The sequence below is a fragment of the Buteo buteo genome, chromosome 5, assembly GCF_964188355.1.
Source record: "Buteo buteo chromosome 5, bButBut1.hap1.1, whole genome shotgun sequence".
NCBI lineage: Eukaryota > Metazoa > Chordata > Aves > Accipitriformes > Accipitridae > Buteo > Buteo buteo.
Window position 1 is genome coordinate 46,969,320 of NC_134175.1, and position 27,852 is coordinate 46,997,171.

At 38.7% G+C, this 27,852-nt stretch overlaps 1 protein-coding gene across 1 annotated transcript in view; it reads right to left on the minus strand.

The window, feature by feature from the left end:
- DARS1 (aspartyl-tRNA synthetase 1) overlaps positions 1-18,822 on the minus strand; it is a 42,723-nt gene extending 23,901 nt beyond the window's left edge. The window contains exons 1-4 of the mRNA XM_075028933.1: positions 18,655-18,822; positions 17,274-17,331; positions 11,007-11,099; positions 5,934-6,036 (exon numbers count right to left, since the gene is read on the minus strand). Of these exons, the coding sequence (XP_074885034.1) occupies positions 5,934-6,036; positions 11,007-11,099; positions 17,274-17,331; positions 18,655-18,726 (326 nt within the window). The 5' untranslated portion in view covers positions 18,727-18,822. The remainder of the gene's footprint in view (positions 1-5,933; positions 6,037-11,006; positions 11,100-17,273; positions 17,332-18,654) is intronic.
- Positions 18,823-27,852: the final 9,030 nt, after the last annotated feature.

Sequence of the window (27,852 nt, forward strand, 5' to 3'; positions counted from 1 at the left end):
TGCACTGTGAAAAAGAAAAGAGTAGCTAAATGTAAATGTGTTGTATGATGGATTCATAATCAGATTACTGATCCCATGGCTGAGAACTGCTGTCAGTGAAGTCATTACAGAGCTTTGATCAGAACATGCATAGAATTCAAGACATGCAAAATGGTATCAGCATAAAAATACAGGAAGAAACTGACTTTTACATCACTGTAGTTGTAATATTGCTTTGCAAACTTGCATAACAGAACTTTAAAACTTTGCATTTGTGATTAAATATGCTTTTTTTCTCTCTCTCTCGCTAAACTGGAGTTGCAATTCAGCCAGTATATTTCTTGGTCTGGAACACACTTTAAAACTGTAACATCCCTTAGTCATTAAATTTGCCATAATTTTAAGATGTATTTCAACTCAGGTCCTACCTATGTAGGTCCCTATATCCAAATATGCATATAATTGCCTGGGCACACAAAAGCACTATGAAGTTTTCTACTGCATGTGACCATCTTTGTATTTATGAACATTCATGATCTACTCTAAACTTTCATTTGATAATTAGAAAATATGCTTTTGCTCATTTAGACTACATATCTCATCTGGTATGGAAGTAAAAGCTCGTGTTTTGAGTTCTGTCTGAACTATGCTCAGCAAGATCTAGTGCTGGAAAAATCTTAAGTCCCTAACATAGTGCATCAAATGTAAACTAGAGAAACCTAGAAGGTGCTGCTTTGATCCCAACAGGTAATTCCAAGAATGTTAGTGAAAGGGTAATTTCAGTTCAAGTTACAACAAGAAACAAGATGTTTTAATTAAAAGCCAGTAACTACAGCTAAGTGTTCTCTGCAGCAGCAGCCCTAAGTCATCTAGGTGATTTTTTGATAAAATTCCCCTCAGTAACAAAAAAAACCCAAACAAACCAAAAAAAGTGAACAAGTCGCAGAAAAGCATGCCAAAGCTATCACCATTTCCATTAAAGACAACAATATTTCCATCTGTAACAAATATTACAAAGGACTAGAAACTAAATTAGGATGCATGATGCATTAAGAACAGAAAGATGACATCTTGCTATTGTTTAATCCTTAAAGAAGCTATTTCAGTATTCATCAAGTCCAATGCTAAAAAATTTCTCTGTATAGCAAACTGCTTCTTTATATGTAATGTTCCTTCCAAAAAATCAAGACTATAATTACTAAAATGTCCACTAGATGCCTTATGTCCCTCTTAATTATCTGCATGTCTATTAGCCAAGACTTTCTCTTTTAACCACAGGATTGCATTATTGCAGTCTGTATGACAACATCTTTCATCAACAGCTTCATGTTGCAAGCTGAACCCCATGCAGGCCTCTTTAAGTGAATCACAATCTACATTTTCTTGATCAAAAGTCTGAAGAATTGGAGGAAACTTGGTTATTTATAGACTTTAAATAGAAAATGTTTCACTTAATGGAAGCATCTATACTTGTTCGGACATTTTCTGGGTTTTTCTTCAACACTTTTCTGTAAGCTGAATGCACAAATTATTATATTAATGCATTATTAAATCTAAAACATATTAAATAATTGTCATAAAACGTAATAATCAATGATTATTTACCTGAATGTCAGTGAAAGCTGAAGGCAATAGAGTTTACTTTGAAAAAATGAGTTCGTTTTGTAAATAGTTGAAAGTACAAACATTTTATACTCAACTCAGTAACAGCAACTGTAATAACATCTGCACAAATACAGTAAGTACCCGTTAAACCTTCTGAAATGGGAGTTAACTGACATTGTATATATGAAAGCAAGGTAAATACCTATTCTTATTCTCTTTGTTCTAAAAAATAAAATAATCTGTTTCCTATACCAACGTTCTAACACCTGGATGAACCTGGGTATCTTCCAGGGGAAGAAAAGCCTATCTTCTTTTAAAGATTTTAAGTAACAAAATCCACTACACATTTTTAATCATTTCAGTGAAAAAAATTCCACTTCCCTTCCGAATTTACCCAGCTTCACCATCTGTTCATTGCATCTTGTCATACCTTTGTATCTGCAAAGTAAAGAACCCTCCACTGGCAGAAAATCTTCTTGCATAGTTACCATCAGACTGGAATTTAAATTATTTACTAATTTCTCTTGGATAGATTAGAGTTTTCTTTAGTCTCACAGGAAGGCAGATTTGCCTGACCGCGTATCATTTCATCTTGCAGCTTCACCATCAACCTTTTCCAATTTGACATATATTCAGACACAAAGACAACAAAAGTGGACAAAATATTCCAGAAATGGTCTAATGACAGGCATATATTACATTAATGGCATTTTATTGCTCTTTTCCAAAACTCAAGAGATCTCCTAGCATAGTAGGTATGAGAACTGCATGGACTCCTGTTAAAGTCAGTTATCGATCATGATCTTACATTTCTCATCACTTACTTTCCTACATATTAATCCTGAACATACAAAAATCTGAACTAATAATCACAAAGGTACAAATTCACACTGAAGAGCATCAAAGTGATCACTCTAAATGAACCCTGGTTACTATCTACTCCTAGCCCCTAGTTTACCATTCCAATTTCTGTGTCACCAGCAAACGTAACAGCTGCAATTTGACACTTTCTTCCAGATCACTGATATAAAAATTAAACAGAAATGGATAAAGAAAGTATTTCTGCAATATCCCATTTATCTAGCTGATGAACTTAGCTATATTTTTCTACATTGTGAAGTATTTCCATACAGGTTTAGCCATCTTCCCCACCCCTCCCTTTTTAACCTCTTTTCTGGATTTTCATTCTCTGGCCTACTCTAAAGAGCCATCAATTTACTTCCTGAGTGAGAGCACATTGTTTGGGCAGCTAAATTAGAATCTATTAACCACCTCTCCCAACTGCTAGATCATACCACGTGGCTATGGTAACAGCAGGGGCAGGCCCAATGCTGATATAAAAAAAAAAAAGAGAAAGAAAACCAAAACTGACCACACCCAATACTTTATGGAAAAAAGCAGGCTGATAAATTACTAATTGCACCACTTGGCACCTCCGCTGGCTGAAAGAGACTTATGCTTTCTCTTATACAGCATCCCTTGCAGGACTAGGCTGTTGGGGTTTTTTTATGAAAGACAGAAGAACTCCACAGCTGCCAGTCCAGTATCTCAGCTGGCTCTGTTGTTGGCTATGCATCTTTTGAAAGTTCAACTAGAAACTTTTCATAGTTAAACTTACAGAAATTTCTTTGTAAAACTGAGTTAAATCAGTATTAAGTATTTTTCACCAAAAAGAACTCACATTCTTACGATAATGGAGATAATTAGTAAATGAATGTTGCTAGACCACAAAAGGTTATGAAAGTTCTTGTTTTCCATGTGCCAATATCTAAAAGAGGAACTGGTTTGTTTATTATTTATGAAAATTTGTACAAAAAATGCTCATGATTTAATCAGGTCTCATTAAAAATTCAAGATCCAGAATTTCACAAACTATTTTAAAAAAAGCTTTGGACTCAGTATCAAAATATGAGAAAGTAGCACATGAAAAATAAAGTTTATGTACTACAGGTAAAAAAGTTTAGTTTAAATTTAATTGAAATGTAAGGTCTTTAAGTTAAATGTTTTCTTCAATAAATGTGTATTTCCTCATTTAATGTCTAGGAAACAAGAGGAGATGATTAAAAAAGACACTGAGAAAGACAGAGAAACAGTATAGTTATTTTTAGACATCTAAGACCAGCCTCATCTGCTAGTAAAAATGGCATCATTCCACAGCAGGTGAAAACTAGCAGGAAAGTGACTGAAGACAAGGCACATACTGTCACTGTGCTTCAGGTGTTACTGGCACAGTGACCACAAGTGCACTTATAAGTCAGGGAACAAGAGGCAGCTGTAATGGCAGTATCAGACAAAACTGTAGAAGAAGATAAAACATTGTAAAAAGTGAGAGCATGGCAGGATATTAATAAAATAGGTTTGTTGGTGGGAAGGAATCATGAGAAGATGATTGCACTAATGGTGTTAAAAAACCAAAAGCAAACCCTCAAGGCTGTAGCAGAAAAAGTTCTATCATTCAAAGAACATGATGATAAGTGTGTAAGCATTTCAGAAGCACAAATAATGAGTAAAATGTGCATGCTATAAATTAGAGAGGCTGAAGTATTAGGATTTAGCTAGCAAATGCTATCACAAAAAGGAGCCGAATGAAAAGTCAAAACACAGCACAAGCATCATGAGTCTGGCTACTCAGAGGAAATCTGGTCTGTCACATCAAGAAAAGTGGGGAGATGACAGGGAGTTGGAAAGAACCTAAGGATGAGGCTCCGTCAGATTTAACAGCTCACTGCTGCCAGAAGAGAAAGGAGCTTTGCCCTCTACTCTTTCCAGATACCCTTTTCCATCATTTACCACTCCTTGTTAGCTCTGGACCTCCATAACCTAGTTTAAATCACTAACCCGACAGAAAACTAACCAAGTAAAAAAAGATTAGTGAATTATAAAAAAAAAGGCATGGAAGGCTTACAAGTGGCAGAGTCACCACACAGAAGAAAAGAGTAAGAACCAACTTCCTTCTCATGAGCTCCTAACCACTGACTTCTGCCACTCATGAAACGTAAGAAATTCGGTTGTGGAGGAAAGAACCACGAAGAAAACTGACAAAGAGAGATGTTGGAGAGAACTGGAGGAGAGTCAGCATCACAACTGTAAGAGTCATTTCACCATTCTGTAGCAGAAGTTCATTGAGACAGCACAAGCAGACTGTTGGTAGGTTAGAGGGAGATGAATCGGAGAAAAAGTAGATTATACACTTAATTCTTTCGAAAGATTCTAAGCTGGAGAGAGCAAACTATCTCACGAAGAAACAGAACACTTCACTTTGGCTCATAAACACCTGTAAACAGCATGCTTCACACTGGCACTGCCAACACTAAGCACCGCCAAACAACAAACACTGCTGGTTCTGTTTTCCCGTTGCCTTGAACCTCATCAGCAGAAGCATTATCCTAACCTTCTTAACTTGGCTTCTGGAAGTCTATACTATAATGAATCCCTCCTCTCCCTGACATATTGAAGGTTGAAGGCTGTAGCACTTTTGCAGCTAATTAGTGGGGGCTCCCTTCCCAAGCATGAGAGTAGTGCCAAGAACTACACAGAAGCAACTCAAGTGCCACATGTTAAACATATTATTGCACCAAATTGATCCTCATTTCTACTTGTGGACAAGCAGATATACATGATTAAAAGCTCTACTATAAAAACACCTTTGTCATGCAAGCATATTTAGTACTGGACAACCCAAAAGCACAATCTTGAGGCAAGTAGCAGGGGAGGGTAATTTTTTATCTTTAAGAACAAAACAAACCAAGTAACTGAATTTAAATTACTGCAACAAACACTTGTTTCATTGGCAAGTCCAACCATTACCCCCCCCCAAATATTTAAAAATTAACTTAAATCCCTCATTAAACATTCTGATGCCAAAAATAAGGTGTAAATAAGATTAATTCAGTGTACAGAAGCTACTCTTAATTTCTTCAACTCAGTAAGCCACTTGCAATATGGAACTTCTTCACATCAATTCTAGCTAAAAAACTTATTACTACACCGCACATCTTGTAGAAAAAAAACCTGAACATGTGCAGACATACACAAACACCACACACAAAATGAAGTGGCCCACTAAGCTAAGCTTGCCAGACTTTTTGTTAGCCAGCCTGAAAGTAAATGTAGGTTGTCTATGGCGAGAGAATGCTGCTTCAGCAGTTCAGAATGAATTTCAAGCCTGTTCTCTATTTTATCTTTTGTCAGTGTAATGTATTCAACGCAATAGTGAGCTGACAATTTAAATAACTACATTTTAAAACAAACGAAGCATTGATGTTAATGTGTGAAAATGGTCCCAACCCCTGGGAGTCCTGGTTCCCACCATTGTTTACTCTGACAACAGGATATAATTGCTTACTTACTTGGCAGCAAACTTTACCATCTGCTTGCTTGCATGCTGTCCCACAGCCACAAGAGCCTGGATATTAAACTGCTGCTGACGCAGGACTAAGAAACACTGCTTCCCTGAATACAAAGGAAAACAACGCAGGTGTATTAAGGACAAGTTACTCGAGGTCTTTGTGAATGAGAAAAAATGCTTTACTACTTTAATATTAAGCTGAGCTTTTAAGGGTGGATGTCTGTGTCTCCCTCCCACTCCATCCCCCCACCCCCAAATAGCTACATCAAACTAGTCAGCTCTGCATACACACACACCAAACATTGAGATAAATCAAATAATCCTGCCTTACAGCTATGAACATGTGAATGGACATTTTCTAAAAATAACAATAAGCGTTTCAAGATAATATCTAGACAAAACAAAAACTTGAAATCATAACTTTTTAAATATCTATTGTTCTTCAACTGCAACAAGTAAATCGTACTTTTCCTTGTTGCTTTGCTCACAACTACTTCAAGTCTACATTATTTTAAAAGGAGTTTTTTCTCATCTTCTCAAATTAAAGCTGTGGAGTTCACTTTACAAAGCTGCTCTGAGAGAAATAAGCTCAATTTTGCACCACAGGGACTAAACCAACAATGTTCATTCTATAATACACCACACATTCAGAATGAAGGGGAACAAAAGGAGTATTGATTCTGGTGAATCACAAGAACCTAAAAGACCCAAGTAAAAAATTCCTGTAAGAGCAATTTATTCATGAGCAGCTTAGGGAAAAAGAAGTTAATAAAAATTAATAATAATTTACAAAGAACATAACGCACTTTGTTGACTTTTAAAATGGGTATTTCCAAGTCAACAAAGCTTGTTCTAATCTGGTAGCTGACAGTTAAAATCATTTCATATTTTTCCTCACATCTCTAGTAGTCATTTACTCCTTAACTTAGATTTAAGGAAATACAGTGATTTTAAATGCTTCTTCCTCAGAGAGAGAATTAACAACAAACACTTCATTGCTATACCAGTATCTGATAAAATGCATCAACATCATTTTAATTACAATTTCTGAGTCATAACATTATAACATTTCCATCAAGATGCTGAGAAAAGGAAGAAGCCACAAGCTTTGTTATAGGTAGCTATTTCCCAGTTATTGCTGACTTAGACTATAAAACATTAAAATCAACATATATGTAACTTGAACACTGACACTAAAAAGCCCACTGCAATTTTCATTTGTAATTATGTAGATTACCATTCCTGACAAATAGCTGCAGATAATTTAAACAGTATCAGAAGATAAATGCAGAACATTTGACACAGAAACTGATGGAAATAAAAGCAAACATATAAAACTAGTAAAAATATTAAAAATTAGCATTATAATTATTGGAAATAACTAACCTTGTCCTATGATTGTGATTTCAGAAATGCAACAAAATTAATTCCGTATTTTCAGAAAACAGAGTACAACTATTTCTGTATTCCAGAGGCTGCAATGTCTAAGTAAAGAAGCTAATCTGGTGTGGATGTAAGTATTTCTTGCAGGCAAACATTACGCCACAGATTTAAATGAGAAAAGTGCAGGCTTCAGAAATTAAACAGAGCCTTCAGTGCTATACATGCCTGTGTTTTAGATCCAACAAGTACAATTTTTCCATAGGACACAATATGCTAAATTTCTTTTGATAAGCTAGGCGTATCTCACAACTTTGACACCTCAATATTTTTTACTTACAATGTGGTTTGATACAGTATTTCCTAGAAAATAGTATTTACTTCCATGATTTCAGTCACAAATGATTTAGCAAAATATGATCGAAGTTTCAGCAATGATGTATCAGGTGTTCAAACAAAAAATACACAGCTGAAGACAGCTTCAATGTCACTCAACTAGTAAATATTTAAGAAGATAGTGAAATAAATGGAGGGACCTGCTATCATACTAATCAGAAGCAAAAGTTTGGCAGTTGTACTTAATGCCAAACACTAGGAGTCTGATCAATATCTGCATTATAAAAGGACTCAAATCTTTTTTGTCATGAGTAACAGTAGTTGTTTTCATGAGGAAAGAGGATGTTTTGTAGAATATAACATTTCTAATCACACAGAAGATAAGTGATCAAACAAACCTCACTGATAGGAATAGTTAAAATATCACAGTTACAAAGATTGTAGGAAGAAACAGAACTTTTCCCAAAAGAGTTGAAGGCATGCAAAATAAAGTCTCAAAAAGACAAGCCATAATCAAATCTAATTCATGATTAGATGCCTTTCCAGATCAAGAGACAGAAAAAAGGAAGCATCGGAGTGAGAAAAAAATTGGGGTTGTGGGATGTTCTCCATGTGTTTCAAAATATTTACATGGTATTTAAGTGAAAAGTATAAGACCCACTTTACTCACATCCAACAGTAAACTAATCTAAGTTTCTATAAAACAAACCAATACTGTGTCCCACAAGAATGCCTGAAAAGATGAAAAGTTTTAGTCACTGAACAAACAAGAGAAGACACCACACAGAGAATCCCCTCAAAAGTAAGCACATAAAACGAAACAGGAATCCATTTCCTTTCTTGGATGTAAGTACCAAATGACACAAGACCTTATGAGACAAAAGGATGTAAGGAAGGAATTTGTATAAAGAGTAAAAAATATTTGGTCATATAAATTAATACATTGCTAGGTACAGACATCTGCCAGCAAAGAGAAAACTTTATGTGGTTTATTATAAAATCTGGTCCAGTATTTAAATTGCTCTTGGTGGTACTCTTGTTTTCAGACATACTATTTCGATGTTTTATAAACCTTTGCATTCATAAAAAGTTCAGGTCTAACATACTGCGCAAGTTCCAGTTGCCTGGCAGAACCCAGACTGATTTCCCAACTGCCCTTCAATGATAAACGTGATCAGTAGCTTAGGCTGGCTTTAAAATAAGGCCAGAAATAATATTTATTCAATCTATGATAAAAACCACAGGGCCCCAAGCACTTTAATTTGGTACAACCCACAGAAATTCCCAACACCCCATTCTTTACACATCCTTCAGTTAATTTCCATCAGACTTCACGAGTGGCTTGCTATACGAGACAGCTGGATTCTGCAGTTGTTCACATTCTTTTTTTCTGGTTTATTGGTCATAACTAGACAGGGTTAAATAAAGGATATGTTGGTTATTTAGGAGTCAAATTCGAGCTTCTGATAAAAACTAAAGCTATTTTTCTGTTAAGATTTTCCTGTTTCCCGCAAGACTTTCCTTTCCATAATGGTAGGAGTAGCGCCACAATGTGTGTGGGAAAGGCTAATATTACTTTTTACTCTTAAACATTTGCTTTTCTTGTAAGATTCTTCCCCCAAAGCTTAAGTAAACAAGCATATGACATTCCCTAGCACCATTCCCTAAGCATCAGAATTGTTCTGTTTTGTCAGACCAAGAGGGAACAAGAAGCACAATCAATAAATTGAGGACACTTCATGCCCATAATCAACTCCTTTTGCTTTCATTGTTCAGGTTGTGTTCCAGAGTTTTGAAAATAAGCACTGTTATTTCATGAAAAACAATAGTCTTTCCTGAGGTCAAAGGTGAAGGATGACAAACTGCTTCTTGTAAGTTAGTATTGCCATGTTATATATATGTTACTCTGACTGAAGTAAATGCATACATCATACAAGATATTGTATATAAATGCAATACAGAGACAGTAATAAACCACCATTGAATTTCACATTGTTTTAAAGGTCTGCACAGACACCTGTCTTTAATATACTAAATTCTGTTAATAATCTGAATTTTCCTACAATTGCAAAAGAAAAAGCCATAAGGATACTCTTATTTCTATACTGATAGTAACATTTAAATTAGATAGTGTCTCCTGTCTGAACAACTTCAAGTTGTAATGACCAAGGCTTTCACAGTTTTGCGGGTTGACAATCTCTCTACATAGCAAAGAGAGACTTCCATGTAAGACCACACTACAGAACTACTGCAGAAATCACAAGACTTCCTAAATATAAAGATTCTAATACAAATTAAAATGTGCATTATATGTATGTATTTCCACACAGTACCTTATTTTAACTGACTGCAGTACAGACACTTACTAAGAGGGACATTCCTTAAGAAAATGAAGCCTCAAAAAGAGAAATTAATCTGGTATCTGTGACAATATTCTGTACTGGATTCTTGCCCCTCATTTGCATTATTTCCAATTCTCAGACTACAGTTAATTTTCATTCGTGAAGACAATTTCTTCATGCTCTTTTCTTTCAACTCTTGGGAAGACAAGGTATTTATATCTCACTACAGAGCTGCCAAACATAACTGAAACCAGTACAACAGTTGTCAGCATCTGATGTCAACTGAAAAGGCCAAAGCCTATTTAAGTTTGCATATGGCAAACTGATCTCTGGAGAGAACTTTTGATTCCAGGGAAGAAATATGGCTGTCAGACAGCCAAGTACGACAGCCCACACTACTGAGAACCTATAAAAGGATTTTCCCTTTGTCTTGTTAGAGAAAGATGATGTTTCTTATTTTAAGTTCAAATTGATATAGTCAGATACTGGTAACTGAAAGTAAACATTCTGAAATTTTAACACAGATTTTTGTATCCTGACAAAGAAAAGGTATAGTGAAAATATTCATATGCAGCAGAATAAATATGGCCTTTCTGACAACTGATACATTTATAATAAAAGTACATTTTACAGTAGAAGCTTGTAACTTTTATCTCACAGCTGTTAACACCCAAAGGAGAATGACTATAGTACTTTAAAATTCCTATTATTTACAATTGTCCACACATTATTTAGTAATATGATGAAACCAAAATTCACTTTTACTACAATTCAATAGTAATACCCCATTTCCACTCAGCTGAAAACAAGATTTCCTTTTCCCCTCTTGGGAAAAGAGAGGTAGAAAAAACAGAAAATAACCAGTCAAAGTGAACACTGAGTAATCAGGTGGCGAAGTTTTCTTGTATGCAAGACATAACTAACAGGTCATGAAGCCAACAGGTTCAGGTTAATAAACATTCAGGTTATACTAACAATGTGAGGAAATAAAAATATAAACCCTGGAGGCATCTCACCTTTAGCTCTGCTTGTATGAATTCTGCCACGAACCCAAACCACTTCATCAGCCTTCTCCACTGTCAAGTCTTTTATTCGAATCAAAACTCTATCTGAATTACAGAAAAAAAAACACATTTTAAAACGGTTTAGTTTTTAAGAAAAACATTTTTCACGTTAAACTCCAAATACATTTTCCATCATTGCTACAATTCATAATAAATCCAAAACATTATTTTTTGTATCTACAGCATAATAGATATACTGAAAACACACAAGATCCCATTTCCTTTCTCAGTGAATTGTACTTGATCAAGTAGTTTTAAATTGGTTCAAGCTTATTGTCTGACTCATATAGCAGGGTCAAACTGCACTAAAACAAAAGCAAGACTTAGTGTAGTTCATGGATGGCAGAACCCAGTATGACTACACTATTTTTGATAGGACTTCATTGCACTGCACTGTACGACCTGCACTTGTTAGTCTGAATTTCTGCTAGCTAAGGAATGTCTGCCCCGCTCCCCTGTGCAACGTGAAAGTTGGTATGTTGAACACAGCAAAACAAAGGCTCAGAGGTGACATGACTATTCTCTGTATCTACATAAGTAGGGTGAATATCACTGTAAAACAATTATTACTTAAAATGAACCAGAAATAAATGTGAATTAGAAATTAAAAGAAGATTTATTTTGATAAAACCAATAGCATTTTGGAGCAACAAGAGTATTACTATGTAAAACAAGTAAAATTTATTTTAAGAGAGAATCTCTTTGACAACCTGATCTAGGACTACTATCATTGTAGGAGCCAGGATTCATCAGAAAGAACCCTTCAAATTCTATGTACCCAAGAAAGCTAAATAAGAATAGGAATGCATGGTTTGGAAAGGACAGATTTTGGATAGCAAAGGAAAAAATAAAAAATGTCAAGGAAAATATTTTTAAATAAATCAGGACTTTTATACAACCATTATGAGCTGCCAATACGCTGGCTGCATACCACTATTGAAATGTACTTGTTTAATTGCATTTTTCTGTAGATTTTTGGCCAAATGTATTTTTGCATGGTCTCAAACGCTTATTTCTTGTAGTATCTACAAATCAGTTACGAGGATATACATAGCATTGCATAGAACCTCAACAGTTCTAACAGCTACGCTTATTCATTTACAGTTAGTATGTGGTTAAAAACACTGCTTATTAGACAAAAAAAAATCTTCAAGGGAGATATTCATCCTCATGGGTCTCTTCTAACTCGAGATATTCTATGATTCTATGTTATGTAACACAAGCAAATTCACTCTCTCTACGTTTCATCACAGGCTTCTCCCTTGTTTCAAGATAACATTAAATTTACTAAGACGCTTCCACTCTAGACTTTTCGCGCCAGAACTTTTCCAAAGTTTGCCTACCCCAGGTTACCATCTGCCATTCTGGAGTCCTTCCGTCTGTCTCTCAATACCAGTCACAGCTTGCCCTGCAAGCCTATTATTCTGCACTGGGAATTTTAGGGGGCTGAAAATGTTTATTAGCTTATTCTCATGGCAATGTAGGTTTTTTTCTTCACAGACACACATCAAAAGCAGAACAGAATGAAAGTGCACAGAGAAATGTGATAGGAAATTGACTCAAATATATTAATAATGTATGTGTGTACACGCATGCACTGGGGAAGGGAGAAAGGGGAATAAAGATGTTATCACTTGCCAGCAACTTCTGATGATCAAACTTTATCAGTATAGTACTACAGGAAACATGGAACCAGCACAAGCCATAAGCTTTAGTATTTCTAAGAGTTTGATATTCAGACAGTTAAAATTACCTCAGTCAACTTAAAACTGTATTGTTAGAAACTTAAAACATTTTCCAGGAACAAGCATAAAGAGAGAATGAGGTGTTAGCCTTTTTATGGATCCTTAGTGTTTCAGGAACCATCTGCATTAGATAAATATTTTAAAAAGTCTTTTGGATACATAACAGTTCATGTTTCATCAACACGAAACAAGACAACTTTAACACAAAAAATGTTATATGGTATGAATTATTAAAAACTATTTCACCTTTCATAAAAAGGGTAATAAAGCAATATCCAAAAAGAGACACCATAAAGTAATTTTTTCCAACAGCAGATCACAGAATCACGGCATGACTGAGGTTGGAATGAACTTCTGGAGGTCATCTGGTCCAATGCCCTGCTGAAGCAGGGCCATCTAGAGCCAGTTGTCCAAGATCGCGTTCTGATGTTTTTTTTAATATCTCCATGGAGGGAGACTCCACAATCTCCCTGGGCAACCTGTGCCAGTGCTTTGTCACCCTCACAGTGAAAAAATGTTTCCCCATGTTCAGAGGGAACCTTCTGTGTTTCTGTTTGTGCCCACTGCCTCTGGTCCTGTCAATGTGCTCCCCTGAAAAGAGCTAGATGTAACAACTGTTATGTCACTGTTTCCCTCCTTCAACACTTCCCAAATCTAGTCTTGTCCATCTCTCATTTCTAAAATGCCAGTAGTTCATGATAATGTCTGCATTTGTTAGTGTAAGCAATCATTTGCCACTCATTTTCTCTCATCCAACCAACTTATTGTAGCTCAAATCTTCCCTTTGTACTCTCACGTATCATTTCACCTGGAATCCCTTTCAGTTCTTTTTTATCTCTTCCGTGATAAAAATCAAGCTTCTTGCTCTCACCTTTAAGGGCCTTCCACCATCCTCTTCAGACTACCACCTACTTGTTCTCTCACAAATGGAAGCTATACTTACATTTTTCTGTCTTCTTGCCACAAAAACGCTTACAGACAATTAAGTAATGCAAAAATAAAAGGTTTTAAACCATGCTACAGTTGCAGTGAAGACAAGGGAACAAAAATTTTAAACAAAGTTCAAACAAAACACTTCGTATGTCTGAAATTACACTTCCAGCCCCAATTCAATACTCATGCTACCTCACCTTCACTGCCATTTTGAATCATGTTTAAGGGGAAACTGTATTTTTTTATTTCTTTTGTGTATAGCACAATCTCTTCTTTTCAACATACTAAATATCCTTACCTTTCTCTCAGAACTCTAACCTCTTCTAAACATGGGAGGAGACGATAAAAACCCAAAGAACTGTGTGGGTTATACAAGACCAAATCACTTTTCCGCCCCGAGACCCCCATTCCCTGCCTGTCACATCAGCCTGTTTACTTAGTTCATTTATCTTGCATCATGGAGTTTTGAACAGTATGATCAATATTTCTGCTGTCTCTGTGAAGTGCCAGCATCTTTACAATGTTAGATAAATTTGAAAAAGAGAAGTTTAATAAAAAAAACCTGAAAGCCAAAAGCAGTATAAGATGAAAGCAGCTTCCAGGGAGGGGAGATGAAAGTAATGGGGCTGAAGGGAGAAAATGGGAAAGGCAAACAAAGTTTTACTAGCAATCGTAGCCTCAAGCTTGCAGGAAGGACTTAAAGACATGATGTAACAGGAAGTGAGAACATCAGATAGCCAGGGCAGCCAACATTAGAAGACTGAAGTGGGCCAAGAATGAAGGCAGAGGTGTGTGTGAGATCAGTAGAGCAAGGTGGAGCACCTATGCAACAACTTTATGAACACATGAAAAGAGTTTTAATTTGCCTGCAGAGGAACAAGAATCTAGGAGTACAGCAAAAGGACAATAAGACTATCCCTTGGAAAGGGAGAATAATTTGCTCTGATCACTCTAAGCTTTTTAACTTCCCACATCCAGCCAGTGTCCTCAGGACAGTGCAGCTACTACAGCTAGCCTAAAAACAACAATGCTGCAGACATCCAACTGAGCTCCTACCCATGTCTGTGCTGTCTGTATTGTCTGTTGGCTCCAGTTACCAGACGGTATGTGGATCTGCATGTTATACCACAATTCGTTATTCTGACTTAGAAATGGCATGTACCCACACAGACTCCAGAAACAAAATTAATACAGTAGACAGATGGGAACACTCGCATTTCTGCTTCCCCACCACCCCCTGCCCCAAGCAGTAGTTCCTCCAAGACACTCAATGCAAGCAGAATACTTTGGGGAAAAGCATGTATACAGTACTGATGCTGAGTGATGACTTCACTCTCCCATGAGTCCTTTGATAAAAGCTCTCCCTGGCAGGAGCTACTGAATCTTGAAATAGGAGGGCATTAGCGTCAAGGAAGAGACTAGGCTGATCTTGAACTTTTTTATTATAGGCATTTTGGCTTTTATTGTTACCGAATTTTGGTGTCCTAAAAACCTTCTGAAAAACAGAACAGCAGGAGTGTTGTAGGTTGTATTTTAAGCCCAATGGAAAACATACTCAATCCTGCCCATACACTGGCTGAGACTTTTTTTTTTTTTTTAAACAAGTATCAAGGGTCAAGGGGACAACAGATCTAAACACAGCACTCAGCCTTGTTCATATAATTTCCTGTAGCTTTTGCCATTTTCCCTCTCAACATTTTTTTTTTTCCTTCTCAACATTTTTTTTTCCACAGTATTTCTGAGTGTTTCTTTTGAATATGAGACAGTTGGCAGGGTAGACTTTCTCCACGAGAACAGGATTTGATCCACCATCTCAATCTGCCAGCTTGGGTCTCCCACACGGTTGTTTGCTATGGGATGTGAAACTGGCAGAGGAAACATAGCTTGCAGAAACTCTTGTGAGCCAAATGCCATCACAGAAGACTGCAGGGAGAGGAGATCCAACAGGGCAATCTTTCAGTCTACAGTCAGCAGTGCAGGTTAACCAGTCAGATGCTAACTTGGAGAAGTTACCTTTTTCTTAATATTGTACCTTTTAGGTTGTGACTGCACACCAATTTATGGATTGTTATGTGGTTACACCTAACTATGGATAGCTCTGTTCCTGCCCCTTCCAGCAGTCATCAGACCCCTAGCCAACTTCTTTCACTTTGCTAAGCTGGCTAAACAAGTTGTTATTACCAGCATATTGAAACGGATCAGTAGAAAACCTGGCATCAGGAAGAGAGAGACCACAGTAGCCAGCAGTTGGGCTGGCTTACAATGTGATTTCAACTTCAGTTCCCTTTCTTTGACAGCTAGTATTTATTTTATTCAGTATGACTGTTAATACAGTCTCTAGAGATTTTCTTGTCCCGTTACACTCTTGACATAATGTTCCCCTTCAGTTGGTTTCAACCTATGATTGCTTTTGTGGCTCCTCCTCTTCCCTACATTCCCCTTCCTAAGGGAGTTCAACCAAAGCAACCATTCAGAGGAGAAAAAAATCACGCAATCACCAATGATGTTCCTTTTTTACATTTCACTATGAAGAAGTTACAAGAAGCCAGTCTATTACCTTCCCTTGTTCCCGTTTCATTCACTGAATAATATGAAGATTAGTATTTCTTGGGATGTTGGCCTGGGAGATCGTTCTCCAGCTGACAAGTCTTTCTGAATCTCAACTCCCCATCAGTAGAAAATGAGGATTTCCTGAATTCACAGGGGTGTGAATAATGATAAAATCCATATATATTAATATATAATCTTAATGGATTTGGTGCTCACATGCAGGAGTAATGAAGGCTGCATAAGCAGACAGATATCCTACTCAGGGATGAGAGCACTGCTGCAGCAAGCCATAGCAGAACTTACTCCAAACAAAGAAAAAAACTGACATATCAGGACTCAGTACATTATAAATAAATTAATCCAAAAAAAGTCAAGCCTGGTGATGGACAGAAACTAAAACTGACAAGCTGTGTAGGGCGTGGTCCAGGCAAGGGCAAAGACTGAGATTCCATAACTTCTCTGGACCTAGCTCCAATATCCACACTCATTATTTTTTTTCCTTCTATCTAATCAGAATTCCCTGCGTTGCAACTTGTGCCCATGACCTCCTGTCCAATTACCACACACCTTCAAGAGTCTCGCTTTATCTTCTCTACACCCTCCCATTACGTAGCTTTAACCAGCAATAAGATCACCACCCATCTTCCTCTTCTCCAAGCTGAACAAGCCCAGCTCCCTCAGTCTCTCCTCAGAGATCGTGTGCTCCAGTCCCCTGAGCAATCTGATAGCTCTCCACTGGACTGGCTCCAAAATGTTAATGTCATCCTTGCACTGGAGAGCCCAAAACTGGACACAGCGCTCCAAATGCAGCCTCACAAGTGCCAAATGTATTCAAATAAAGGGAAAGAATGGCAGCAGGATTTGAATGAAAAAGTTTGGTAAATGATTTCTCAAACAAGTACTGAAGATATCAAGTATATAACTTCTTTTTTCTTTCTTTTTTTTTGCCCCCCCCCCCTTTTAAAGAACCTTTTTCATTTTTTTAACTGACCTGGTTTCTCTTGGGATTGTATCATTGATGACACTCCATATCTTTCCTTAGCATAATCCTAAAATGGAGGTGAGAAACATATATCAAAGCAGCATACACAAAAAAGATGAACAAAACCATTAGAGTTACCTGAGTTGATACAAAACAATTAGCTATAAAGTCAAGAAATTGTGTTTTAGACTCTCAGAGATACCCAAGTGAGAGAAGATAGTTGTGCCCTATAAGAAAAAAAAATTCCAACAACAGCAAACACACATTAGCATCATTATTTGCTACATAGATGTTAGTGTGAATACCTCTATAAAGAGCCTACTCCTGAAAAAATAAATGAGTCCTACAGAACCAGATCCATTGCTAAGTATTTCCTTCCTATATTCAGGCATACTACGAAATCCAGCAGATCGCATGTCATTATGACAGCCAAAGCAAGCTTGACCGACTGCTAACAAAATCTGTTAGGTAGGACACAAGGGGATGCGGCCTTTTCATCAAAAAGATCACAGTTCTAGTTTCACAACTAAGCCCACTCATTCCCAAATAAAAAAAGCCTTGGTTTATTTATTTTATTCTAGTCAATATATGAACCTAAGTTCACTCTAAATGCTTTAATTGGGGGGTCTTTGTTTCTCTGCTTTTGATGAATCGTGGCCCACGCATAATTCTACGGAAGCCACCTGTACTCCGAATTCCTTTCTGCTGATGCATTTTCGGCCTTTCAACAGCAAACAAAATTGATTTTATAACAAAAGGAAGTGATGCTCATTATTAGTACTTTTTTTTTTTTTTCCTTCTTGAAGAAATACTGGCCCACAGATTTTCAGCACCGATCCGTGATCTTCAAGTACCAGACAGAAACACCCACCAGGCCAGCAGGAGCCACGGGTGCCCCTGCAGAAGTGGCCTGCCGTGGAGCAGCGTTTCTGTAGGGGACTGCAACGGGGAAAGGGCACAGGGACAGGGCAGGGCTGTGCCGTTTCTCACCGCTCAAGCAGGGCCTCCTCCACCCGCACAGGCGGAGATCGGGCATCCAGCGGGGCTCAGGAGACGCTGTCTGACCGGAGAGGGGCACAGCTCTTCAGCTGAATCACGAACCGACCGGGCCCGGCGAAGGGGGAGGTGGACGGGCAGGGCAAAAGCAAAAGGCAGCTCTGCCCTCGGGCCCGGCCAGACCCCCCCCTTCCTCCTCCTCCTCCTCCTCCTCGGGCCCGGCCTCCCCACCCCCCGCAGGGCGACGCCGCCGCCGCCTGCCCCCTCAGCGCCGGCCCCTCGGGCGGCTCCAACCCCGCGCTAGGCCGGACCCTGCCCCTTTTCCCCTTCCCCTTCCCCCTCTCGAGTCGGGCGGCCTCGACGCCGCGCCCGGCCCCTCCCTGCGGAGACCCACATCGGCCGCCGACGACTCTTCGTTCTCCGGGCGGCGCTCCTGGCCCTGGCCGCGGCCGGCGGCGCTCGGCATCCCTGCTGCGGCCGGGGCGGCCCCTCAACACCCGGCCCGGCTCGGCTCGGCTCGGCCCCACGCGCCACGCCGCTTCCGCGCGCCCTCCTCTCGCGAGAGCGCCGCGCGCTCTCCTCGCGCCGGCCGGCCGGCCCGCCTATCGCGAGAGCTGCGCGACCAGCTGCGGGGGCTGCGCCCGGCGGCGGGCGGCTCGCGCGCCAGGGGCGGGGCGGGGCGGGGCGGGGCGGGGCGGGGCCGAGCTGCCCTCAGCGCGCGGCTCCCGCCGCAGCCGCCTCAAGGTCTGAGGGAGCGGCGGGTTCCCGCCCTGCGGCAGAGGGAGGCGGCTGTTTGCCGCCCCTTCCCTCTCCTCAGAAGGCGAGCAGCAGCCGAAACGGTCGTTTTCACGAAAAGTGCCGCCGTCCTGGCGAGGGCTCGGCCCCTCCAGCCCTGCTCGGATGCTGAGGCGAAAGCTGCCGTGCCGCAGCCGAGGTGTGCTGGTCTGGGCCGCGGCTCTGAGGCCGGGGCAGCGGGTGGGTTTGGGCCTCGCTCGTCCTGCTCTGCAGTTTGGCACGTTGCGGCCTGAGGTAACAGCTAACGTGCTCGGCTCAGCGTGGTTAACCGAACCAAAGCGCACTTTTGTTCTGTCTCGCCGGCAGACTTGGCTTGCCCTGGTAGCAGTTTAGTCTCCAGTCGCCCTGCTAATCCCACAGTTTATTATTAGTTAGCTAAACCCCAAAGTTGGTCTGGTAGTTTGGGGAGAATGAACATCAGTGCGAATCCAGGTGTTTCCCTCCAGCTGGGTCCTTAAATCAATGCTACAGTATCGAGGCCGGGGCTTGCTGCAGGTGCCAGCTTTCAAATGACAGAAATCAAAATTGCGAGCAGCTGTTGAATCCGATGGCCGTAGATTTGTTTATTTTGTGCAGGATGAGAAGGAGTTAGCTGTTCTGATTTAAACTGAAGTTTTGAATTTTCACATTTGACTAACTAATCCCTCTTGCGGTGTCGATTAGAGTTCTTCATTTCCTGTCCTACAGTTGTTTATTTTACAGCACTTTGTACTGCATTGGTTCAGCATCTCTTCTCGTGGGAATCCCCTTGCAAAGTTCCCCTTCTGCCTCTCTCAGAGAATTATGCACTTCACCATAAGACCGCATAGCTTACACAAAATCCTTTCTTCTCATGCAAAACACTGTTGCAAAGAATTAAGATCCAGTAACAGAGGAGGAGAATCACAGTCAGTTTTCATACCTCCTCACCACAAAGAAACAAAGTTCTGATAGTGGGGTTTTGTGTAATGTACTTAAACGCTAATGTAACAGTAACAAATCACGTGGATATCTTACAGCGTGTCAGTTGTGTCTTTTCTGTTACCTGTCACTTAGAACACAAGGCTGAGCAGAACCACTGCTGAACCTTAACTAACAGACAGATGCAAATTTTGTGCCTCACCACGGAGTAGACAGTACCATCTGTACGACAGTGCTCTGTAATTCTCGGCATTTCACTGACTTTGCTGCAAAATTCAATCAAAACAAACCAACCCTTATTTTTATGCTGGGAGCCTTCCGATAGTGAATAGCCTAATGAGTATTATTTCCTCTGGGGCAGATAACCTGAAGGTGGTCCTGAAGGAAAAAACCCTTTTAATATAATGTAGGTGTTAAATGAAAACAAAATATGGCCATTTAAAGGGCACTGTAGCTGATTATTGCATTGCCAAACTTTGAGAAGCAGCATTTTCCAGAGTTCATGCTCTCAGGTCATTTGTCCAGAATCCCTTTGTCTTGCAGTGCAGAAACAGTTTTTTTGAACAAAATCCCGCAATACACTGAAAATAGAAAAATTAATTAATTTTAGGAAGAAATACTGACAAAAATTATTTCATATTTGGTTAAGTAAACCCCTCAAAATTCTCCATTTAATTTGGGCCTGCAGCAAAAAATTATTTTTCCATACCCATCTCACTAAATTTGTTACAAACCTTCCGTTAAGAAAGCAAAATACTTCGTGCAGATGATGTAGCTCATCTGCTGCACCTTCTGTTTCATTGCACTGTTATTGAGAATCATGTAATTGGGGCAGTACCTGCAGTGAACCTTAGAGTGATAAGTAGGAGTAAAGCCGGTGCTGGGCCTGGGTGGGAGGCGGAGGGGCTGGGGGACCTGCCAGGCGGCCAGCACGGTCCCCTGGGCCTTTGCCGAAGATTACCAAATGGAAATGACATCACCCGCAGCCAATCGGGGGGCCTCGGGGGTACAGCTGGATGGAAGCCATATTCCACTTAAGTAACAAGACATGACATACCATGTGCTAATGCTAAATAATTTATCCCTCAGGCATATAGTGAATTGCAAAGCCAAGCTGAGGCCTGGTCAACAGTTTGTTGTTTAAATTAAAACTGGCTTTTCCATCTTAAAGGGAAGGAGGGGGTTGTCAACTGTTGTGATCAAAAGTGGAATGCAGAAATCTGTTTTTTTTTTCTCTTCTCTTCTCTTCTCTTCTCTTCTCTTCTCTTCTCTTCTCTTCTCTTCTCTTCTCTTCTCTCTCTTTTCTCTTCTTTCTCCTGTTATAATTTGATCTAATCAAAACACTTTTTAGTCGTTTTGGGGATACATTCCATGTATCTCTATTAACATGCAGGCAAATCTTCAAGGAAGTTTTAAGTCACTGTGAATAATGATATCCACTATATCCTTGAAACTTAGGCATTAGCACCTGTAATATCCTAAATGGAAGCTATTCAAAAATTTGGTCATATGTGTATTCGTGTTACAAATGTTACATGGGCGTTTCCATAGCAGAGTCATAAATATGTCTCATTAGGAATCCAGAGCCATTTGGTTCTGCTTAGGCTGAAGATCACGCCCAGTCAGCCTCTCTTCTGGATGGTTTGAGCTAGCAGTACACAGGCTGGATATGATGTTATCCACAGCATTTCATTGCCTGCTGTTGGCTACTGGAACTCACAGTGTAGCCTTTCCAACTCAGTGGTCCAGCTAAGCTTGGCCAAACCTTTGACATACTTTTGTTAAAATACAGTGCTGATTTTACTTAAGAACTGTGTGTCGCAATATGCTAAACAGCACTCCCACTGAAACCATAAGAAGTTGAAAGTAGTCAGCACCTTCCATAATCTATCCTTATGCAGCACTTTAAAAAATGGTGGGTCAAGTATTCTTTAATCTTCCAGTGTACTATTGATCAAGAAATGAACAGTTAAAATATACACCGTGTTGGTGGGAAGGAAATAGCAATTGCCTTTAAGTTATATTAGGATAAGAATTTAAAAGGACCTCTGTCCTATGGATAAGCGAGAATATATTTAACTAGTCTCTGCATGTTTGGCTAGTTAAAACCTGGAGAGCATGAAGTGGTACAGAGTTAAAAGGAGCATGTGGAAAAAAATACAAAACAAATTGGTAGTGTCTCTGAAAGGTCTTCAGGGAATTCAGCTTTATTGCCACAATAGTACCCTTTCCAGTGTGCAATTACTTGACATGGAAAGGGTTTTTGACGATTTCTCTTATTTTGGATGCTGCAAAGCATGCTTAATTTAAGTAAGAGTTTGCATTTGATTTTTCCTTTCAATATTTGTTTACTTATCTAGGTTCTTGTATGATTGTCAGGCCAATATCCAAGTTCCCCTTAGGTAACAAAAAGAGAAAAAAAAAGGCCACTGAAAAAAATGCGGCAGCAGCTAAAAAATGAATATATTATTTATTTTTTAAGTTATGTAATTTCATAGTGTGCATACTGTGATAGGGAAAGCTCTTCTATTAATAAATTTCAACCTTGGCAAAAATGCATTTTTGTAATTGATAATTCTTTTTTTATTCAAACATTTGTACAATGTAACAAAGCCTTTGCATCTAAATCCAAGTAGGAACAGAATTTGGCAAATCTAATTCCTTCCTGGATTTTCGCAGCTCTACTTCCTTTAGGAAGTTTTTAGTCAATGGGAAACAAAGGCTTATTGAAAGGATTAAAGTTACAACTATTCTCTTTGTTTTAGAGCTTCAATCACGGTTTTCCTGTAGTAAACAACATTTGCAATTAATAAAACTTCTAAAAAAACAGGAACTTTGGGGAAGTACGTGCTTATGATAAGCAGCAGGATTTCTTTTAACAGAACTCTATACAAAGGTGTAGTCTTTTTAAGTTAAGACAATGATAACAATTGAGTTTCTCAATGCATTTTAAAAGTGTTCCTTCTGATAAACACAAGACAACAGACTCTACAGTCAGGGATGGGCAATACATTTAAATAGGATATATCTTGTCAACAGTTTATTGTGTCCCAAAATTATTTTAAATAACTGCAAACAACTCACATTTCGTATCATGTATAAACCTAGTAATCATGTCTCACACAATGAAATATCTATGCCCATTGGACATACAGTACTGCATATATTTATGAACTATTACCCATAAATTGTTTATTGTTTCCTTTATATGATGCTTGAAAAAGGCATTTGGATAGCAGTTATCTGTGCACGAATAAGAGCACATGGAATATTTAATCTTTATAATTTATCTTTTACTGGTTTTATGTCATGAAATATTTTATGAATATTTTCATGTTTATGTCAGCTCTATTTTTCTTACTCGCTTTATGTGTTCACTCCCAAGGAATTATCTCCTGTCAGAGGTAAACTGAGGGAAACATTATAACTCTGTTGATGGCCCTCCCTGGAGGGCAGTGTAGAGCTGCCGGGTGATTGGGACTGACTGTTGCAGGAGACATTTAATGAACAGCTCAACTATTGTTCTCACCCAAGTGTCCAGTTCTTTTTCTGGGGTGGCTTATGTCCAAAGGGTGCTGAAAACAGCAATCTGGAGAATAAAGGGACTGCAGTTCTGACTGGCCCCTTAAGCGCGAGTGCATTGTTGTTTCTTACATGCCATTTCTCATTTACAAAAAGCATCTTAAGCCATTGTCCTTCTGATGATAATTTTTATACAGATTTTTTTCTTTCAGATTTTTTTGAGTAAATGTTCCTGTGAACTGAGAGTATCTTTGCTAACCTTTAATCCAGAATCAACTTCTGGTGAAGTTATAAACCTTTAGAAACAGAAGGTTTTAATGGGAATCCTGACTCAGAGTTTATTTCAGCGGCAGGAACAGTGCTCTGTTATCAGTAGATGTGAGTCAGGCACCAACAGTAAATCTGATCTTTGAGATCATCCATTAAAAGTAAATGTTCTTTGTTGCTGTCTGAAACAAGCAAGAAACAGAGACGAGTCATCTAAACGATTAAACATGACACAGAGGATGCTAAATACTATTTTTCAGACATTTTCCTACAGCAATCATGAGCTATTTTGTAAACAAAGTGTGCTACTGATTCACGGTGCTACACCAGACATTCTGCATGTATACATTGAATTAGACTGAAGATAGTCACATAGAAATTTGTAGGTTAGTGTAAATGGACAGACTGATTCCTAGAGGAAATAAGCGTTAGCATGAGAACAACAGCTGAACTAAAATCCCATAAGCCAGGAAAAACAGCTACACAATTACACTAACAGGTGGTTGGTTTCAAAACAAATTTCAAGGTCTGACAGCTCTGTGCACCTGCTTTGGGCTGATTTCTTTTAAGGACTTGGATTTGGCATGAACCATTGATAAAAACCATAATTCTTTGTGTCTGAGAAAAGTCATCATTACCATATAGTGATGATAAACTACTAAAGCTTTCTAAAAGTAGTACTTAGCCAAAAGGTAATATGGGTCATTCTGCACACTCTGTCATTATAGCTCAAGCTTTTTTCTACTGGAGAGCTTCAGGCAAACACCGTTAGGCTCAAACCTCTCCTTCTGTAAACTGAGATAATTCCATCTCACTAGAGTGGTGTGATTTGAATTAGGTATGACTTTAGCCTTTGCCTTCACCATCATAAGAAAAATCAAATTTTATTTGATAGGGGATTTTAACAAAGATATTCAGCAAATTCTGTTATAAAGGTTGTACTCTTTCTTCTAAATTTCTTTTGATTGTTAACATTTCATTTGGGGAGGTTTTTTCTTGTATTTGTTCTCAGCTTATAGGCATTTTTCCTGAGCTTTGGACAAAAGAAAGATGGTCATTTTTGTTTTGGGGAAAAAATCAAAGCATGCTTTTATCATTTAAATGTCTGTATTGGTGGTCCTTTATGGATGGCTCCCACATGTCAGTAAGAAATAGTATAATTAATAAATTTGATCAGAACAGATTGATAAATGTAGCATTTGGGGTTGAAGTTACTTAGTTTCTACAGAATTGAAATGAGATTTTCAGTACTGTCTAAATACCTAGAAATTCAAGTTCCTCTAATTTTCAGGTAGTGGGATGACATACAGTGCCAAGTTGATCACATCCCTGTAAGATCTGGGCCTTCATTTTGAACACCTCACTTTGCAAACCTAACATGTCATGTTTTTATGTGACGCAATCCTGAGTTCTAGAAATGTGTTTTACTAGTTTCTTTTAGAGGGAGCAGGAAGAATATGATGCCAGTTTTCAACTCTGAGCAACTAGTGTGAATAAATGATACGCATACCTACAGCCTAGTACTGTTCTGGGGACACCAGTATGACCAGCACACTATGCAAACTGCAGCTTCTTTTCACTGCTGTACTTCCTCTCTCCTCTTGTCTGTTGAGCAAAACCTGTAGGCATTTATAAACTTTATGGTGTTCAAAATTGTGGGGAGTGCGTACAGAACTGCTAGTTTAGTTTTTTGTTGTACTGTGGGGGTTTCCCCTCTACAGTTTGCTGTTTCTTTAAGACATAAAATGATGAGCATATGGTTCACAGCGGGTACCAGAGAAACAGATAAACAGGGTGATTAACCTGGCATAGCCCATCTCCTTTTTACAAATGAAAATGCAAATCTACATGAGAACAGGTTTTTGTTTTAACTGTCCTTCATTCAGAATGACTAAATACATTACCTGACAGCAGGTTGGGGGTTTTTTTCTGAAGATTCTGTTTCTCAGACCTTGATAGATTACTCCTTTTTTTTTGATTGTTGAGGACATTCCTGTTAACTTTGCTTGGCTGCTGTATATGATTTAACTATGTGACTGTCAAGCTCTGTCTGTTAGTTTTTCATATTTTTGTAGTTACATTCCAGATTCTATGATCTGTAGACTTGAACTCATCTAACTGGAAAATAAGATATGAAAAGAAAGATACTAAGTTACACCTTGTGAAATATACTTAAAATTTACATCTTTCAGTTTGCTGTATCTACAATTTGCTGTATCTATTATCTAGGTTTGCAGTGGTTTTGCCTTTGTTGTAGTTATTCAGCTAATAAAGACTGGGGTGCCCTTTTTTTTTTTGTTGTCAATAAGACAGACACTTAGCACAAAGCCAAAACCTCAGCTGCCTTTCTTGAGGAGGAAGAGTTAGCAAAGCTGAGCATTAGATTCAAGAACTGGGTGCAAGGTTTTATCATTTGAAGGATCAAGCTACAGAAAAAAAACATTAGAGAAGATCATGTGGATGAAGAATCTGAGGATCTGCAAGTTTTCCCTAATGAATATCTACCAGTAAGCCAGGGACAATAGTCTTTTCTACCAGTGACTTACCAGTAGTAACCTACATTTACACCAAATTAAGTTCAATGTAAAGCCACACCCTCAGACTGAACTCCTATAAATGCACCCCTGTCCATTTCAGACGAAGTTATCCAGGTTAGCAAAACTCTGCTGTTTGTTTAATCTAACCTGGCTGACCTTACTTGAAACACAATGGAAAATGCTCTTATGAACAGACAACATAGATAAGGGTTAGCAATTGCCACTGAAGTGTAGCCTGATGAACAATTGAGAAAGAGCCGGTGGGCAGTAGCTTGTATGGTACAGCTGTTTGCAAAGACATGTCTGTCTATGGTGTGAATCATTCTGACAAGATGTGCATCTTGGATTTTCTGCATTTGGAGACTACCACTATGCTTACTGCACTGCTGTGACTAACAGTTTCTTTATCTAGTATGAAGGCTGCTTAGAGTTGTGTTATATTCTAATATATTGGTAGATTCAAACTGCTATGGAGTGATCCTTTGTCGCTTTCTTAGCTTGTGGCTCTAAGCTTTTCAGAAGATCAGGACAGCTCAGGATTTAGCTGTTAATGCTTTTCTGAGAGACCTGACTGTTGAAGAGTGCTCAGATTTTAAATTGAAAGATTTGACCCACTTCGGGGAGGAAGAAGAACAAATAGAACTGGAAGTGGGAAGGTCACCTTTAATAGCACATGAACTACTTCGTAACAAGCTTTACAATTGCTTTGTTTCTTCCTCTCCTAGTGCTGTAAACATGACTAGCCAAAGGAAGACCTTAGAAAACAACTCAAGGAAGCTATGAAGGCTGTTGAGAAAGCAAAGAAGCCAGCTGGACCGGTTAGTGTTAAACACAACATTTTCTAGTAGCTGTAGTGGATTGATTTCTCCATATTTTTCAGTAACTACACATCACATATTTTGAACTGGTACAGTGAAGCAAGTGAGGGCATTCTCATACAGAAAGCTCACTTTTTAATGCATAATAATAGGCTGGGTTCTATTTGTAGTCTTCCTAAATCCCTGGTAAATAAACAGCTTCTTAATCCAAGGTTGAACAGAAGAGGAAGATTTTAATATATCCCTTTTTCTCTTAGAGTTTAACTGCTGGGCTTTCTGCTAAAGGAGATCCTCTCATTTTTCTTGGTTTGGGCACAATTACTAGAGCAAGCACGTTTGTCAATGAGTTGAGAAATACATTTTTTTTTGCCTAATGTCAAAATTCTGAACCTCATTCTTAGGAGGCTGTATTGTTTAGAGGGAATGTGGAATTGCTAGTGGTTTGTGATATTTTATATTTGAAGAATCAAGGAAATGGGATAATATTGACAAGTCATAGGTTAAACCTCTTAGTGAGAATAAGTTTGTAGATATCAAATCTAACTCTTCTTAGTTTGTGATGTTCAAAAAAGATTTTGGGACTAGGAGGTAAGATTGATGAATGCAGGTGGTATATCTGTGTCTCTAATTTGAAGTAACCATCATGTATTGTCAGAGTACCTATTACCAAGGTCACTGTAAGGTTATGTGGCATCCATGATCCCTGTCCCTCCTTTCCTAATTGTGCATAAGTAGAAGGATGAGTTGCTCAAA